General features: G+C 32.1%; 4 protein-coding genes across 16 annotated transcripts; 1 reads left to right on the top strand and 3 right to left on the bottom strand.

Moving 5' to 3' along the window:
• Positions 1–17: 17 nt before the first annotated feature.
• LOC114871810 (membrane-associated guanylate kinase, WW and PDZ domain-containing protein 1-like) lies at positions 18–7576 on the bottom strand. Of its 8 annotated transcripts, XM_029178246.2 has the most exons (14): positions 7488–7576; positions 7281–7399; positions 7097–7213; positions 6951–7013; positions 6187–6266; positions 5890–6115; positions 5395–5798; positions 5131–5319; positions 3933–5070; positions 3732–3867; positions 3122–3664; positions 2868–3038; positions 2670–2804; positions 18–1706 (listed from the first exon to the last, which is right to left on the bottom strand). In XM_029178246.2, exons 5-14 carry the CDS (start codon positions 6233–6235, stop codon positions 1542–1544), a joined length of 3156 nt encoding a protein of 1051 aa, XP_029034079.1. In that variant the 5' UTR covers positions 6236–6266; positions 6951–7013; positions 7097–7213; positions 7281–7399; positions 7488–7576; the 3' UTR covers positions 18–1541. The 8 variants fall into 8 exon arrangements, with proteins under 8 accessions (XP_029034079.1, XP_029034080.1, XP_029034084.1 ...); XM_029178247.2 differs by lacking the exon at positions 7097–7213; XM_029178251.2 differs by having other exon boundaries at positions 3933–5058; positions 6951–7213.
• Positions 7577–7922: 346 nt separating this feature from the next.
• On the bottom strand, positions 7923–10967 carry LOC114871778 (senecionine N-oxygenase-like). 2 transcript variants are annotated; one of them, XM_029178135.2, is made up of 8 exons: positions 10815–10967; positions 10045–10243; positions 9393–9531; positions 9051–9312; positions 8879–8982; positions 8720–8807; positions 8437–8600; positions 7923–8329 (listed from the first exon to the last, which is right to left on the bottom strand). In XM_029178135.2, the coding sequence occupies exons 1-8, from the start codon at positions 10903–10905 to the stop codon at positions 8021–8023; spliced, it is 1356 nt and encodes a 451-aa protein (XP_029033968.2). In that variant the 5' UTR covers positions 10906–10967; the 3' UTR covers positions 7923–8020. The 2 variants fall into 2 exon arrangements, with proteins under 2 accessions (XP_029033968.2, XP_029033970.2); XM_029178137.2 differs by having other exon boundaries at positions 10788–10908.
• Positions 10968–12118: 1151 nt separating this feature from the next.
• Positions 12119–14078, bottom strand: LOC114871784 (RNA exonuclease 4). Of its 5 annotated transcripts, XM_029178150.2 has the most exons (3): positions 13854–14078; positions 13148–13298; positions 12119–13072 (listed from the first exon to the last, which is right to left on the bottom strand). In XM_029178150.2, the coding sequence occupies exons 1-3, from the start codon at positions 14036–14038 to the stop codon at positions 12470–12472; spliced, it is 939 nt and encodes a 312-aa protein (XP_029033983.1). In that variant the 5' UTR covers positions 14039–14078; the 3' UTR covers positions 12119–12469. The 5 variants fall into 5 exon arrangements, with proteins under 5 accessions (XP_029033983.1, XP_029033982.1, XP_029033984.1 ...); XM_029178149.2 differs by having other exon boundaries at positions 12119–13298; XM_029178151.2 differs by lacking the exon at positions 13854–14078 and adding an exon at positions 13372–13793 and having other exon boundaries at positions 12119–13298.
• On the top strand, positions 14055–16494 carry LOC114871783 (rho guanine nucleotide exchange factor 3-like). The gene is made up of 5 exons (XM_029178148.2): positions 14055–14141; positions 14399–14646; positions 14734–15097; positions 15173–15601; positions 15664–16494. The coding sequence occupies exons 1-5, from the start codon at positions 14076–14078 to the stop codon at positions 16078–16080; spliced, it is 1524 nt and encodes a 507-aa protein (XP_029033981.2). The 5' UTR covers positions 14055–14075; the 3' UTR covers positions 16081–16494.
• Positions 16495–16541: the final 47 nt, after the last annotated feature.

Consider the following 16541-nt stretch of genomic DNA (forward strand, 5'->3'; position numbering starts at 1 on the left):
ATATTTTAGAAACAACATCGAGTTTTCGAATTTATTCGTGTTACTATTACAATCAACGAGCGTCAATAGCATCAACGATCATGTACAATATCCAATAGTTGTTTATAATAAATATAAAATGTTTTAGAGAAATTATATAACTACACGGCAGTGACGAGATAAAGTAACATATTCGATGATAAAGTACTTTCAATTTTGTAAGTACGAAGATTTATGTATCCTGGCAAGAGATAAAATCGTAGCTACAGAAGACATGGAGTTTTGTTTAATAATGAAATTACAAAAATCATCGATACATTTTAATTGAACAATTATTGTTTCCTTTATGGAACATAATTATCAATAATATCGTACGACTCTTTCTTTTTTTGAAATGTATATGTATATATTTACAATCAATTTATAATATCCTACATAATATACAAATTGTATACGCGTATATGTATGTATATTTAATTATAAAAAAATAAGCACAATAGCTATGATGTAATGAAAATGTAATCTGGTTTAAATGCGATTATCGCTATTCATCGTTGACATGATACATGGTAAAACTGTTTACTTAAACAAATAATGAACATAATGACGATTTTACATTCAAGTGTCACAAGTGCCTGATAAGGTTTTAAAAATATAATATAATTCATTGTGATTCACTTTACTTATCACACTCTACTGAACAACATTCTTTTTCTAGTTATTATTGACCTACTAGTAAAAAAATATATTTATTAGTTTTTACATATTTAACATGTTTTAATAAAAAGATCGGACGAGGTGATTCCGATAAAAGTTTCCCCAATCGTCATTTGTTTATTATAAAATGTTATTGAGTAATGATTAATGAAAAAATGTCCCAACAGGAAATTTTAAATAATTAATGTTGCAATAAGTTCTCTTTACATTGATCTTCCGCACTGCATCCTTAAATGGTTGATAAGTGCATCTGCTTCTTTGGTTGTATCAGTACTTAATTTAATTATTGCTATATATTTCATACAGTCATAATAAATACTTAAAAAGAAAACAATATCGACAGTATCATTCAAATGCTGCTCAAAAAAATAGTATTCACAAAACGTTGAATGATATTCTATGAGATTCTTTAAAATTTGTATATTCATATTTAGAAATTCATGATCAAAGGCATTATTATACAAGTATTATACAATTTATCGTAGTATTCTGGAACTTATGCAATTACCACAGAGAATACAATACTTATTCTAGATAAGATCTTTTCAGTCTGAAATTCTTTCTGTTTGATAACTTCTATGTTTCATGTGTACCAATGCTATTTGCTATTACAAATAGATTGTACTTCACTAACGTTTATATTTCTACTATATTTCTTTACATATTTTTATCTTTAATGTAAATTGGTTCAAAAAAGTATAAAATCTGTAAGTATAAAGTGAACAATCTTGGAGATTCTTTTAATCAGAATGAATACTTGCTTGATTTTATGAAATATTAACTTATCTTAATGACATAAATGCGATGAAAATATCGTTTATAGTCGTTTATGCTAAACACGCTTATTATAAATATCTATTTTTGGATGAACAGCAGTTGAGTAAAATAAAAAGTCGAACTTTCTGACGTTTTTTAGGGTGCACACCCACCTCGGGTAATTTCAATAAATGCCTGCGTGGGGTGCCCTCATCAATCGGTCGAATACTTATTTGGTCGATTGTGAGATTACTCTACAATGAAGTTTAATACAAATTTATAATTACTTCAAAAGCTTAAGCTTTTACTTAATAATTTTGTTATTAAATATGGAACACGCGCAAGGCACAATACTCTCATCAAGCTATCACACGTGTTAGGATGAATTAATCATGTTTTTTTTCTTTCAGAAATTATATCATTTAAATACAGAGTTAGCACCAGTCCAATTTTGTTAGAGTGAGCAAGTATCATCCCTATAAATCGGACTTTTCGTAAGTCACATTTATAGCTGTAAGAAAAGTCCTTCACACACTTCTTTCTTCAACTTAAAATGTATAAAGATTTCCTATTTTAATTACCAAAACATTACAATTAATATATATATATATGTATATATATAATTAATATTAATACCATTATAAAGTATAATTTCATTGAGAATCAACAACCATGTCCTCAGTATTTATACTAATATTAATTGCAATATATAATTTGAAGCTCTAATGGTCATGTAAATGATATTATCAAATATAAAAGCTGCACGACATGTAAATGTAAAAAGTGATTTTTGACGTGTCGCGTATAAAAAGTATATATCTTATTACATACCTACGTATAATATGTATAACCAACTTCCATAAAATATACAATATAACACACTGTTTCCCTTTTGCACCAGATATTTCTGTACCAAATGTCATAGTACTGTAAAACAGTATTAATCTAACTCTCACTGCAATAAAACAACCTCTTGCAATCATTCTTTTCTTTCTCGTATTGTCTTTAATTGATTTTTTTTGTCTTATTATGGTACGTAATGTTAAACTTTGAAGCTTCGTGTAAAATTATGAAGGAAAGTTATATAAGGGTAACGTTAGCATTAGTATCGACATTTGCAAAAGTAAATATCGTTAATTTTTTAAAGATTAATATGATGTTACTTAGAATGGTTAATTTCATATATTCATATCGTAGAGGTGTGGAGGAGCACCTACCACTGAAGGCATCTGGCAACCACGACGAACTAAAAGTCGAACAGATGGTCCACCGTTTCGTATTATTTCAATGGCTTCTGTGTGTGTCATATTTTTAGTATTGATTCCATTTATTTCAATTATTTGATCTCCAACCTAAAATTATTATTATTAAGATATAAATCTTATATCTAAGTTATTTAATAATACAGTACTCACCCTTAACCGATTATCAATGGACGCAGGACCATTTTCAGCAATTTGTAAAACAAACAATGGCATATTTTGAAATTCACGTCCTCCGCGAATACTAAAACCAAATCCTCTAGTTCCACGAGTTAATTCAACCGCGTGATACTGACCTCCGTCTCCATCACATGTTGGTTCGTCCTGTAACAATTCATTTGATAAGTTTATTATTTCACAGAATAAAGTTAGATTTAACTAGAAATAGATTCAAGATCAAATACTACCTTTTGCGATAGAGACGTATTACTACAACAATCATCAAGAGGGTAACCGATTGTTAAAGTGACAGAATAACCGGAATCTTTAATTAAGTTCACTATGTCTTTGTGGCATACATTCGTTATGTCAACGTGATTAACGGCAAGAATATGATCTCCAACATTTAATCGGCCGCATCTTTCCGCAGGCGATCCTTCAATTATTCTACCAATCGTTGAACCAGCTTTATTAACCGAGGAAATAATAACAAAACCAAAACCTTCGTTTTCCATTCTAGTAACTGTTACATCATAAGGATATTGGAGATTCATTTGTCTGTTGTATGGTGTTTGAAGGTTTTCTGGAAGATGGTCCTGCGTATTAATCCTGCGTCGTATTCCTAAGGTAACTCTGCCATTTTGAGCGGCAGCTATCATCAATTGAACCACGTGATGATGCGACGAATTCATAACACTTTCACCATCGACAGACATAATCAAATCACCCGTATTCAGTCGATTATCTAAGTCTGCTGCACCACCAGGTACTATATGCCCAACTGAAACCTGCTAACGATCACATTATCAATATCTTTGACTTTCTTCGATTGAAAATAATGATAATTTTCTAACTCACTTGAGATCCTTCTTCTGTGCCACCTACTATTCTAAATCCAAATCCTGTATCTTGCCTTACTAAAGTTACCAATGTTTCTATCCACTCTATATCAGGCACAATTGGACACAATAACTCATTGCTATATTGAGGATAGCTAAAATTTTTTTATAATCATTTTTATAAGAACTAATATAGTAAACTCAAATTCATAATATTTACCGTGGTATAGAACTGGAATGTGGTTGCTCATGTTCAAAACTAGTAGTCTCTTTCCGTTTATCCCATATTTCACCGGTATCAACATTTTGTTCTTGACCGATAGAATATACATTATAATCTTGTTCGCTATACTGAGAATGGGACTGTGATGTATACAAATCTTTATAGTAATCTGAGTGTAAACATCCATTTTGTTTTAATATGTTATCATGGTGAGGTATATCAATAGAATACACGTCGTTATTTATGTTTAATTTGTCATTTGTAACCCAATCTCTTTTAGCAGTATTTCGTACAGGATCATCATCTAAATTCGTCATTGTAGCAAAATTATCAGATAAATTTGTGATGTTTGCTTTATAAGGATCGGTATAGTACATGTCATGTGTATATTCTGAATATTTATATCTATTATCGAGGGGATTTAATTCGTTTTCGCTTTGTTCGTTCCAGTTTGATCTCATTGCACCTGTTGGTGATTTAGGGTGATTCCTGGTATCAATAAGTGGTGTTTTTGGTCGGCTCGGTACAACAGTTTTTGTCTGAGTACTGTAAATATCAGCAGTTGGTGTCTTACTTCTAAAAAAGTCTTGGGAATTTTTTTCTTTCTTTTCGTTTGACTTTGATGTTGTTCTTTGAACATGTATCAATGCTTCTTCGTTACGAGGACAATCTTTTAAAACTTGTACTACTTCAGAATGACACATGTTTCTTACATTAATGTCATTTATATTAACTAAAATGTCACCTTCCATCAAATTTTTACAACGTTGACGATCTAAAATTTTTTTAACCTTCTGACCATGAGCAGAATCTGCTATTGTAAATCCAAATCCCATAGTTCCCTTTACAATTGCAATACTGAGAAATTCTGGTTTGGAAGACATTGACGTATCTTTACAGTCATTTAAATCACTTTCAGACAACAGAATATCTGTACTGCTAGGTCTTTTAATCGTATTAATTTTATCCGAAATACAAAGATCTGGCATTGAATTGACAGATGTTGTGGCAAGGTTTTCACCATTTTGAAGATTGTGTACTGGCAAGAGTGTAGAATCCAGGAAATTAAAACGGCCGTTGTTTTGCAAAGCAGGATCCAGATCCATGTACATTCTCGGATCTTCTGTTAAAATATCTGAGGAAATAGAATTTATTCTTCTATCAAAAACATGCTATTATTTAATAAAAAGTTTACCTGGTGCATTAACAGCAATAGTAGTAACAACTTCTGTGTTTGGATCGTTTGGATCAAATGGTAATGGATAACCGCGACATACTTCTAACGTAACAGTTTCACCGCTACCAATTGATTTAAACACATTTACCATTTCATTATGCGTAAAACCTAATACGCACGTATCATTAACGTACACTAAAACATCTCCTGTAATTAAAATTTATTTAAAAATTTGTTGTACTGCTATTAAAGATGATCCTTCTATGTAATTTCATATATTACCAGTTTGTAATTTTCCATCTAACCATGCTGGTCCATTTGGTACAACACTTTTTATTTGTAAAAATTCTTCAACAGAATCATCTCCACCGACAATGGTGAATCCTAGCCCCCTTGAACTTTTTATCAATGTTGTTCTTATTTTCTGACCTTTTAGTTTATCAGGATTTCTCGTGAAATTAGGACTCTTTCTTTCTCCTAAACTTTGTTGCGCCCGTTTGGCTTGCAACACAGGATTTTCATATTGAGTTCTACGATTTACATGATCAATGAAATATGTACCATACAGAGTATCGTCTATTTTCTCCCAACCATAAGGTAATTCATCGTCCAAACATTCTTCGAGAGATCTTTTTTGAAATTTAGATAAACGAGGATCTAACCAATGGGAAGTGCCTGTATTGTGGCTGTGGAACGATCGTTAATAAACATATATAATTCAGATAATTGTAAAATAAGTATAATATATTGTTACAAGTTAATTTATTTCATATATACTCAATAAAATAAACTTCTCCTGTGTCTGTGTAAGCTTTCTCCCAATTTGGTGGCAATGGTCCTAACTGGTCCTCTGTAGCTTGAGCACGATTTCTATTGCTTTGCTCTTGATTAGATATTCCTGTATTTTGTTCAGAACCTGAATTATACAAATATGTAGGTGGAATACGATGACCGGTCTCATCATTCCCACTGATCGCTAATACCTCCTTGTCCATGCTTTCTCCTACAATTGTACATATTACAACACTGTATAACAGTATAATTAACAAATATGAGAAATAATCATTTTTATACCATCATTGGTATTATCAATAGATGTTGCGTCTTCTGTTTTTGTAGCCATTTTATAATTTCTTTAATTCCACCTTAGTACCCTGTTAAACAATGATAAAATTTACATTACACATTTTAAAATTAAAATTAAATGGCTATAATTTATAAAACATCATATTGAGCGCATAAACATTTTTCACGTTATTTTAAGCTCAGCTGCATGCGCTCAATAATCGTGTTATTCAGATCGGCAGTCTGCCGACAACCGAAAACCTTTTTATCGGTTATTCCAAACATCTGACAGATAAGGAGGAACGAAAACAGTTGACAGTATCAGGAAGACTAGCAGTTAGCACCCTATCGTCGTTTGAACGGCGATACTCACGATGCTCTGAATCCTGACGGACAGGTGTCCGTAGTAAAATTACATAAAGCAGGAGAGGAATACGACACACAACGGACGTGAATGCATTCTTACGAATGCATTCACCCGAGAGAGTCTGTGCGTAGCCCACATATCGCGCATCATTGAATGCAACTTTCTATCTAGAAAAGTAACGTCGTGATTCTCGATGTAAATGAAATTCTTTTTGTCTCGGAAAATATACGATAAACATCCCACGTTTCACGCGTATCCCTGAACCGTGCTTACAATACCCCCTGTGTAGAATCGCGAACGATTGAAGTTGCATGCGAGATTCGCTAAGTAGAAAATAACGATAGTACGGGCTAGTTAAAACATATATATTCCGTAAATATTTTTTTTCACTTAAGGATCTACTTACACTGATTCCTTTCGATGTGCTTCCCTATTGATTCAACCATCGTGGCTCAGCCGTCAAAACGGGCTGAAATATTTCGGCACTGAATCACTTTGGGACCGCGGAAATGCTCATCATTTCGAAATGATAATGGAGTGAAATGTACTCACGCTCGTTACACAGCTACATCACACACAACACTGCACCGCACGCAACCGAGGCATTTAACTGCATTTAACTGACGAACTGCGTTCAGGCATCACCTCGCGGTTGGATCATGCACTAATCTATGGCGCTACATTCGATTACAATCATCAAATGCATCGAAATGAACTTGATTTGTTTGTTACAAACCTGCTACTAACAGTTGTAATTGTCCCTTTACAATTCTCGTGTAATTCTATCGGGCTGCACTTTGTCTCAAGGGTCCAAAAATTTTTGGTTACAAATTATCAAATCTTGTAGTTTTTGACCTGAAAAGTCCAAAAATGCAAATTAAAAGTTTAGAAAACCAATAGTTTAAAAGATACGAGTACATAAAAATGTGTGTACTTGGCGTACTTTGACAGGTCAGTACGACGCCATATTGTCCAATGAGTGGAGTCGCCGTCGGTAAAACAGAATTACATAAGTGGCGGCCTAAACCCGGTATACCTATTAGTTCTTTTTTATAAACAATATCCCCTCGGATTTGATAGGATCTGATGGTACTCACACCCAACCCAACGAATAGAGTCCAACTGGCGGCCGGCAAAGGATTGGATGCGAGGAAGAGTCAATATGATATCGAAATAACCTGTCAAATACTTTAAAAACGCTCAGTTTTACACATGCATGACTTCTGAATCGGTGGATTCCGCGCCTTAAAATTTGGATTCTATTTGTTAAATTCTTCAAGAAGATAAAAAAAAGACCATAATTTTTAGGCCCCTAAGACAAAGTTTAACCTTTTATCGTCATTATAATAGGATAACAAACGGAAAACACCTTTTAGTCTACGTTATATAATTATTATAATTGGATCTATTCAGAGTACAAAATATCTTTATACAATATATTTATATAATGGCGGTCAATATATTTATGACGTATTTTCAAAGCTGAATAAAGTTATAGTCATCGATAATCTTGTATCGAGTTTCCCGATAATGCACCAGGTCATCCAAGAAGTGCGTACTGCTTTCGTTGTGCAGCTTCGCGAGTACAGGCGGCAATGGTGTGATTCCTGCAGTATTCGCGAGATCGTCGTAATAACGATCCTGCTTGAATCCCATCAGGTGAAAGTGCCGTTTCTGTAGACCTTCTTTTAAAAGATTTTCCAACTCCTTCGCCTCTTCACGCAGCAAATCCTCTTTGGAAGGGAAATCTTTTCTGCCGGTCCAATATTGCAGGACGAATCGTACCTACCATCGATCGATAACATCTCCATTAATGATTCGAATCACTGACGATAGCATCTCGCCGGTATTCGAACGAAACATTTTAACGATCACGTTCTATTGAATTGTACCTGCAGATCGAACATACTGAAGGCGCAAACGTAGTAGGGAAGACCGACTAAAGCAAGACTGGTATTTTCGATCGATACGAGATGTTTCCACAACGGTGTCACCATGTTGGAATCAACTCGAACCCCACACTTTTCGCTTAGAAAGGGGAAACTGTATTTGTACCCTACAGTAAATTAAGTGGAACAATTAGGAGAAAAGTAATTCTCTAATGACTACTTCTAAAGACACAAATAGCTCTTACTTGCACTAGGTATATTACACATAAAGTTTCGAGGGAACTACCTGTACAATAGAAAACTATATCCACTGGTTCACTGGTACCGTCGTTGAACACAGCGTTGCGTTCAGTTAGTTCCTTTACATCTGGTTTCTGAAAAATTGAAACAACCGAGTTATAAAGTATTTCAAGACATTCCTTTTGATTCCTTTGTTCTTTATCACCTGTATAACGTTAGCTGGAAACACAGTGCCTATAGGGTCTCTCGAGTGGTGACTCAAGATCACACGTGTCGCTTTTCCCGATATATCCAAAGCCAAGTCCATACCTATCGTTTTCATTTGAATAAATACAAATAATCATTTGATGTAAAAGAAAAATGTAATAGTGCCCTACCAGAAGGACCAGCACCGATAACAAGTACTTTCTTATCAAGAAAAATATCCGGAACCCTGTAATCATGGCTATGCATCTGTTTCCCTTGAAAAATACTTCGACCTTTCAAATTTGGATAACTAGGCTCGAAGTAATGCCCATTGCAAACCATAATAGCATCAAACGATTCATTTAAGACCATGTTTCTTTGTAAATCTTTCACTTTGATCGTCCACTTCCGGTCTCCGTTAGACGGCTCTATTAGTTCAACGTTGTGCAGAAACTGCGAGATGAATATTCTTATAAACAATTTTTATTTTTAACGATAAACGATACGATTCGAACTAGAAATTGATAAGATACCCGAATGTACTGGCGAAGTTTAAAATGATCGCAATACGAGACTAGGAAGTTGAGCATTTGCTCACGAGTTAGATAACTTTCGGGTACACTCGGAACAGGATAATCTGGATATCCCATTACTTCCTTGGGAAGATTTGTTCTGTGAGCAAAATTATATGGTTCCATTAAACAAATAAAAAAAAAGAACTCAAAATATCCTTGAGTTTACTGAGTTTGAATAATAATTTATCAGATGTCTTTATGAATATTGATGGCAAATGACAAGTTCGATTAGTATCTCTTACTTATAACGTGTCGTTAGTTAGACTGGAGTCTGGCAGTTAACACTGGAACTACCAAAGGGGTCAAAATGACTTGTTTCAAGTTTCTTATTTTAATTTATAAATTCTATCGAGGTATTTTCACTGGAATGTATGTTGGCTATTGTCGAGATAAAGAATGGATATATATATAATAAATTATTTATTTATTTATTTAATTTTCTGTATTATTTTCAACTTGTACATTAGTGTACATCAATCGTCGGTAGTTCTAGTGTTAAGATTATCAACTCTTGTTCTGTCAAATTTTTATACAAACCGTTTTAGCGATTGATTTACAATGAAGAGATAAAAAATTTAATAATTCCTCATTGTTTTATAATTGACTTTACCTTAAATTTTTATACATACTGGTGTGTATTGGTAAACCATATCGATCCAAACCAACTTCTTCCCTATAAACCCATGTACCTCCTACTTGGTCCGTTTTCTCGTAACAAACTACTTCAGCGTTGTATACACCGGAAGTGCAATGTCGTATGGCTGCGAGACCAGCGGATCCAGCACCGATCACGGCAATTTTCATCTTTGCTATAGATATTGATAAACTTAGAGACTTAACGAGATCTTGTACGGCTCAGCTTTTCTTTGAAAAATCTTTTCTTCTAATTATTACAGTTCGTGCGATTACTTCCGCCACCCTTTGTTCTTCCGCGTATCTTCCCTTTTGACTCAACAGCGTTCGAAGATAAATTAAACACGAGTAGTTCGTTAATTATTTCTTCGAGAAAAAAAAAGGTCTATCAACGTTGAAAACACAATTTCAATCGTGAATGCAATGCATTGGTACACACGGTCGAGTTGCAAGTGAGAAAGGTGGAACGATTGAAAGTTACAAACACGAACGTTCCCTCTTTTTTTTTTCTTCTTTCCTTGGATAGTAGACTTTCCTTACTATTACGTGAGTTTCTTGCATCAAATACCAAAGGTGCACGATTTTATCCTCTCAAATAATCGAATGCCGAAAGATATCGTAGCGGGTAATATAATAAAACGGCATATTATAAAAACGCGAATAAAACAAACAATGAGGATTTACAAACAGCTACTCTTTGATAAATGTTCAAATAATTACCTATCGTTTAACACGTATGTCACTCACTGAAATTTGGAGAAATGTAGATAGACCGCGATAGGGAACTGTTGGCGATGTTGATGTGTTGCAGTCGATGAAGAAATACGGAATGAACCATCGTAAAATAATCAGTGTACGGAAAGTCGAAGTGTATCGTTCGAATGGAGGCTGTTACTGATAACAAGGTCGTCCTGTATTCCACGCGTTTTACTATATATGAGAAGCTCGTATAAAGTCTACGCTATGGGAAATAATGACGATCAACGACTTTATTGCCTTTCTTGAAACACTACAGATTACTGCATTAGCCCTGAAACTGTTAATGAATTTTTAATTACTCCCAGTACATTGACTGTTCTCGTGACATCGAGAATTACTCATTTATTTCAATTAAATCATAGAAAAACAACTGCGGGCACTTTGATAAAAAGAAGTACTTAGATAATGAAGGTACGATAAACAGTAACATGGATTATAATCTTTTATGTACATCGTACCTAGATTTAACTTTTATCCTTACTAGATACCAAAAATCATACTTTGACAAAATTTTAAGATTTTTATCTTTCTTTTTACTACTTCCCGGTTTAGAGATATAGCATCTTTTGATTGTATTAGGTGCACAAATTAATTCGGTGCCTTTAGTATTACGCCTTCTTAATTAATATTCTTAATTTGAATATTTTCTCGCGGTTTTGAACATTTGAAAAGTGACAAGACGACATAATAATAATAAAGATTATTTCAATAATTGGAATGACTATAGCTCTTTAAAAATAAATCTTTAATTAAAATAGAGAAAAGGCACCGAATTAATTTGTACACCTAATAAAAACTCTCTAATGTTATTATAGTCTTTGTTTAGTCGTGTTTACTTATAAAAAAAGGTCTGCACTTGTATATTATAGATAAGGATTGTTTATACTGTACGCGATAAGTACTTATTAGTGCCTACAGTTTAAACAATTCTATCTACCATTACGCTATCGTATTTTAATTCTAAATATTTGACAGATAATGCGGTTGAAAGTAGCGATAGCAACGTTCAAAGGCCCTTCTAACATTATGATTACATCTGCTAATTTTACTAGACAAATAATAATATTGCTTGTAATGAAATTTCATAAGTTTCCTTATTAAATACTGAGTTTACTCGAATCTATTAACGTAATAGAAATTCAGGAAGCGTTTGCTTTGCAGGATAAACTTTCAGGCACATCGGGGAGAGGGTAATCGGGATATCATCCGTCTCCTTCTTCACAAGAAGGGTCACTCTACACCATACAAATTAGTTACATTAATCTTTTTAATAAATAAACAATCACATCAAATATATTCGAAAAAGTAATATATTTTGTAATTTTTTAACACAAGTTTTTACACTCTGATAACAATGTTTTATTTACAGTGTAGTTATAGTTAATGATGTGAAGTTTATAACTGTTATCAGGATCATGAAGTCTCTGAAAACTGGTCCTTGATAATCATGAGTAATTGAATTAAATTGTTCAACACAATAATTACTGATATAAAATATATTTATGTAGAATTTTTACAATTTTATGTTCAAAGGAAACAAACCTATAAAGTATTGGAATTCATGAAATTTTTTCACAAGATGTATCTTAATTATTTGTAGAACTTCTCAATGATGAAGGTAAACATCTCATTTTTAATTTAAATTATCGTTTAGAATAGAATTCAGACTCCCACTTATTTCTATACAGTACATACAACTGCATTGCAGCTCTTGCATCTTCAACAGAGCTGTGCTCTCCTTCTTGTATTTCCCTACCTAATAATTCATGTGCAAGCTTCTTTAAACTGGGTGTATTTCCTCTAGACAACTGACGGAAAGTTTTAAACCTGGAAGTGTCTCTTAAATGTTTTCTTGGATGAGAGAGATACAGTACGTCAAGATCATGTTTCAATGCATGTCCAATCAAAATACGACCTCTTAACAGTTCTGCTACCTCTTTTTGAACAACCTCGAACTCTTCTCCATTTTGAAGATTGTGAGGACGAATACCACTAACTTTAGTTCTATAATCTTGCACAGGTTCTCTTGGTTTTACGTATTTATCGTAAACACAAAAGCCATGACGGTTTACGATGGACACTCTAGCTAACATACTCTCTGTACCATCGCCTATGCCTACCATCTCGCAATCCATGGCTATCTGCTTTGTCAACTTCTTTTTATTTTCATCGTAAACTTCTTCTTCATTATTTTGTGTTACATGGTCCACATTCGACACAGACGAATGATTCTTCTTTCTTACTTTCTGATGAGAAAGTGATTTCTTTTTAACATTCTCTTTGCCAGATGTATTCGATTCTAATGATGATGAATTAAATACTTTATTCTTAAATATTTCCCAATTACACCCAGACGCGTTCCGCTGCGTGTTTGGGGTAATATGATGATTATTTTGCTTATCTTTTCCACCCATGGTTTCTCTAGTTGCAATTTTCTTAGAACGGCATTGCTTCTGCGGCTCTTCGTGCTTCCTAAAAATAGCAATGGAACAGATTACTTGTAATTATAAATCTATAAATATCCGAAATATTTGTTTTTTTATACATTGTTACCTGCCCTAACCTCTTCATTTAACACGTGTATAAATGAAAATATAAACCTTACAATAAGTACACACTTTTGTCACACAACAAAATATGCTTTGTTTATTTGGAAATTCACATAAAAGTATATGAAAGATAATTAAAATTATTCATAAAATGTCAGATAATACGTCAACTTAAATATGGCGGCACAAATTCAAAACAGTTACACCAGTTATACATTTGAAAGTGAAACTATCATACTATCATCCTTTGTTTTTTTAACTTATATAAATGAACAAAGAAAACACTACAAATCTATAAAATTTCTATTTTTCTAATTAATAAATGTTAAGAGAAAAAGATACTTTGCAATAGAGTTAATATAAGATGTAACGCCATTAATATTTATTTTATGGATACTTTATGAAATAAAAGTAGGGATAACTGACAACTAAACGACGCCCTGAATCTAGGTTTAATTAATTACAGAAGTTTTCCTACCTCACGTATAATATTATAGCAATAAAGCACACGGTAAAAATTAAAGAAACCATCATGCTAGGATAATTAAAAAATATTCTAGAATTTATGTCTGCCAGGTTTGTATATATACTAATAAATCGTCTCTCCCAAAACCTGCGTAGTTGAACCGTTACTCCGAACAGAATATGAGTAATTGCATCCATTTTAAATTACGCATGGATTTTTAAAAATTTGAAAGAAATGTACGATGATAGCAATAATACAATTAAAGATGCTTTCCAAGAACCTCGGAAGAAATTTTGGCTGGTGAGTTTTTACGTACTATCATTAATAAAAATAATTCGTTATTAACCTTGGCTATTATTTCGTCCGACAATTACGTTTGACTAACAATAAGAATATCAAATATTTATCAACTGTTTTTTTAATTTCATGTATTAAACAACTCGTAGTATGTAATCTATTATTTTCCTTTTTATATTCGTCTATTATTTTTATATACATTTTATTAAAACGTTATAAGGTCTATTTATTAATCTTGTTCTTGTTATATTTGAAATTAGCGATCAAGAAAACGTCCGAAAAGTGATGCTATCAGTGTTAGTTCAATGGACATATCTATTGAATCAGAAATGGGGAAAAAGAAAAAGCGAAGGAGAATTACAGAAGTGGCCAGCAGCATTTTTTCTTCTTCTTCTACTATAAGTACCAAACAAGGAAGTACTCTTCACAGATCTTTTACAATTCAACCAAACACAACAGATTTGTCATTTGTAGATAATGAAACAGACACAGGAACATTAAAAAGAAAGTATGAAAAAAATATTTTCAATCATTTTTATTTTTTTTTATAAACTTCAAAGTATTTATTATTTAAAATATGTTTTGTAATTTGTAGGCATAAAGAAGACATTGAATGTACTAACAACTTTACTCTTAGGAGTTGGGTACTTGATATAGCCAAAACTAGTACCAAAGATAAATCTAATTATTCTTTAAGTCGAAAAGATGTTAAAAAACAAGAAGCAATTTATGAATTATATTGTGGAGAAAATGTATTCATTAATGATTTGTGCATTCTTAAAGAGTATTATTATGAACCACTGGTATCTACTGGTATTTTTACTTCTGATGAGTTAGTAACACTTTTTAATGACATAACACATCTTATTGAAATACATAGTAGATTAAGGGATGAATTGATTGATCTGAGAGATCAGTATGGATATACAGATGCTGTTGGATCCACATTATTAAATTGGGTTAGTTACTATGGAATATTAATATTAAATACTTCAAACAATTTTTGAACCTATATAGATTTATCATTTTCATAGATTCCAACATTAATAAAACCATACTTGGAAAGATGCAGAACACAAATATGGGCAAAACACTTACTGGATGAAAAAAGGTTGACAAACAAACGTTTTCAGTCTTTCCTTAAAAAACGTTTAGAATCTCCCCATTCAGTTGATTTATGGACTTATATAGATGTACCAAGATCAAGAATTGTTAAATATCCTTTATTGATTAAGGAAATACTTAGGCACACTGTTGCAACGCATGTAGATCAAGCATGTTTAAAAGAAGCATATAATATGTTATCCAATTTACTTAAAGATATAGATAAAACTATGGGAAATGCAGAATGTAAATTAGCTCAGTCGAAAATTAATGTAAAATCGGACTATGATCCCACCAAGTGCATTGAAAATGCAACACAGTTAATCACTCAAGGGCAACTCAAAGATGCACGAGGAATGGTAAGAATTTGTATTAAATGTTATTAAATAGGTAAATGTATAAATTCTGTGTAATTTTTTAGAAATATCAATGCTTCCTTTTTGATACTGGCTTTGCTATAACTCGTGGTACAAGATCTGTGAGTAAAAAGTACAACTTGTTTTTTCCTATAATATCTAAAGAACAGATTTGTATAAGTACAGATGAAAAATCTATTATAAATTTTGGATTTAAAATTGGTAATCACATTTTAATGACGGAAGATGTACATGGAAAAAGACACTGGATTGATTCTTTTAATAAAGTTAATCACAACAATATTCATTCATTAGAAAATGTACTTGATACTAGTGAAAAAGAAAATCAGCAAATTTTGTCACCATCAAAAACAAATCACACTACTAGATTATCTACAAGTAAGATGAATGACAGTCACTTTTCTTTGACACTAAAGAAAGGTTTTTTAAAACAGAAACGTAACAGCATTGGTTACATTTAATATTAACGATTTTACATTCCATACGAATATAAGAATATTTCTTACAGTGTTCAGCTGTAAATTTTTATAAATCGTACATAATACTGAAAATCTGTTTTAGATTTTAGTACTAAAGACATTTTGTCGTGTGTTTGATTCCTATTTATAAAATATTTTTCAATCTGTTATAAAAATTGCATTCCATTTTCCGTACGATTGAAAAGAACGTAAGTTTATATTAATATATGTACTTAATGTAAAACATATATAAACTATATATATATAATTAGATAGTAAAAAGAAGCACTAACATGAAAATAATAATATACGAAAACATATTTATATACATGCTGTTTAAAGCATGAATTAAATATGTTTTACAAATGTACAAATATTTTTGATAACAATTGTAAATTAAAGAAAATTATCAATTTATGTATTTCTAATTATAATTAATATGCTATTATTTTATTCCTATGTTA

This window comes from Osmia bicornis, chromosome 13, assembly GCF_907164935.1.
Source record: "Osmia bicornis bicornis chromosome 13, iOsmBic2.1, whole genome shotgun sequence".
Classification (NCBI taxonomy): domain Eukaryota; kingdom Metazoa; phylum Arthropoda; class Insecta; order Hymenoptera; family Megachilidae; genus Osmia; species Osmia bicornis.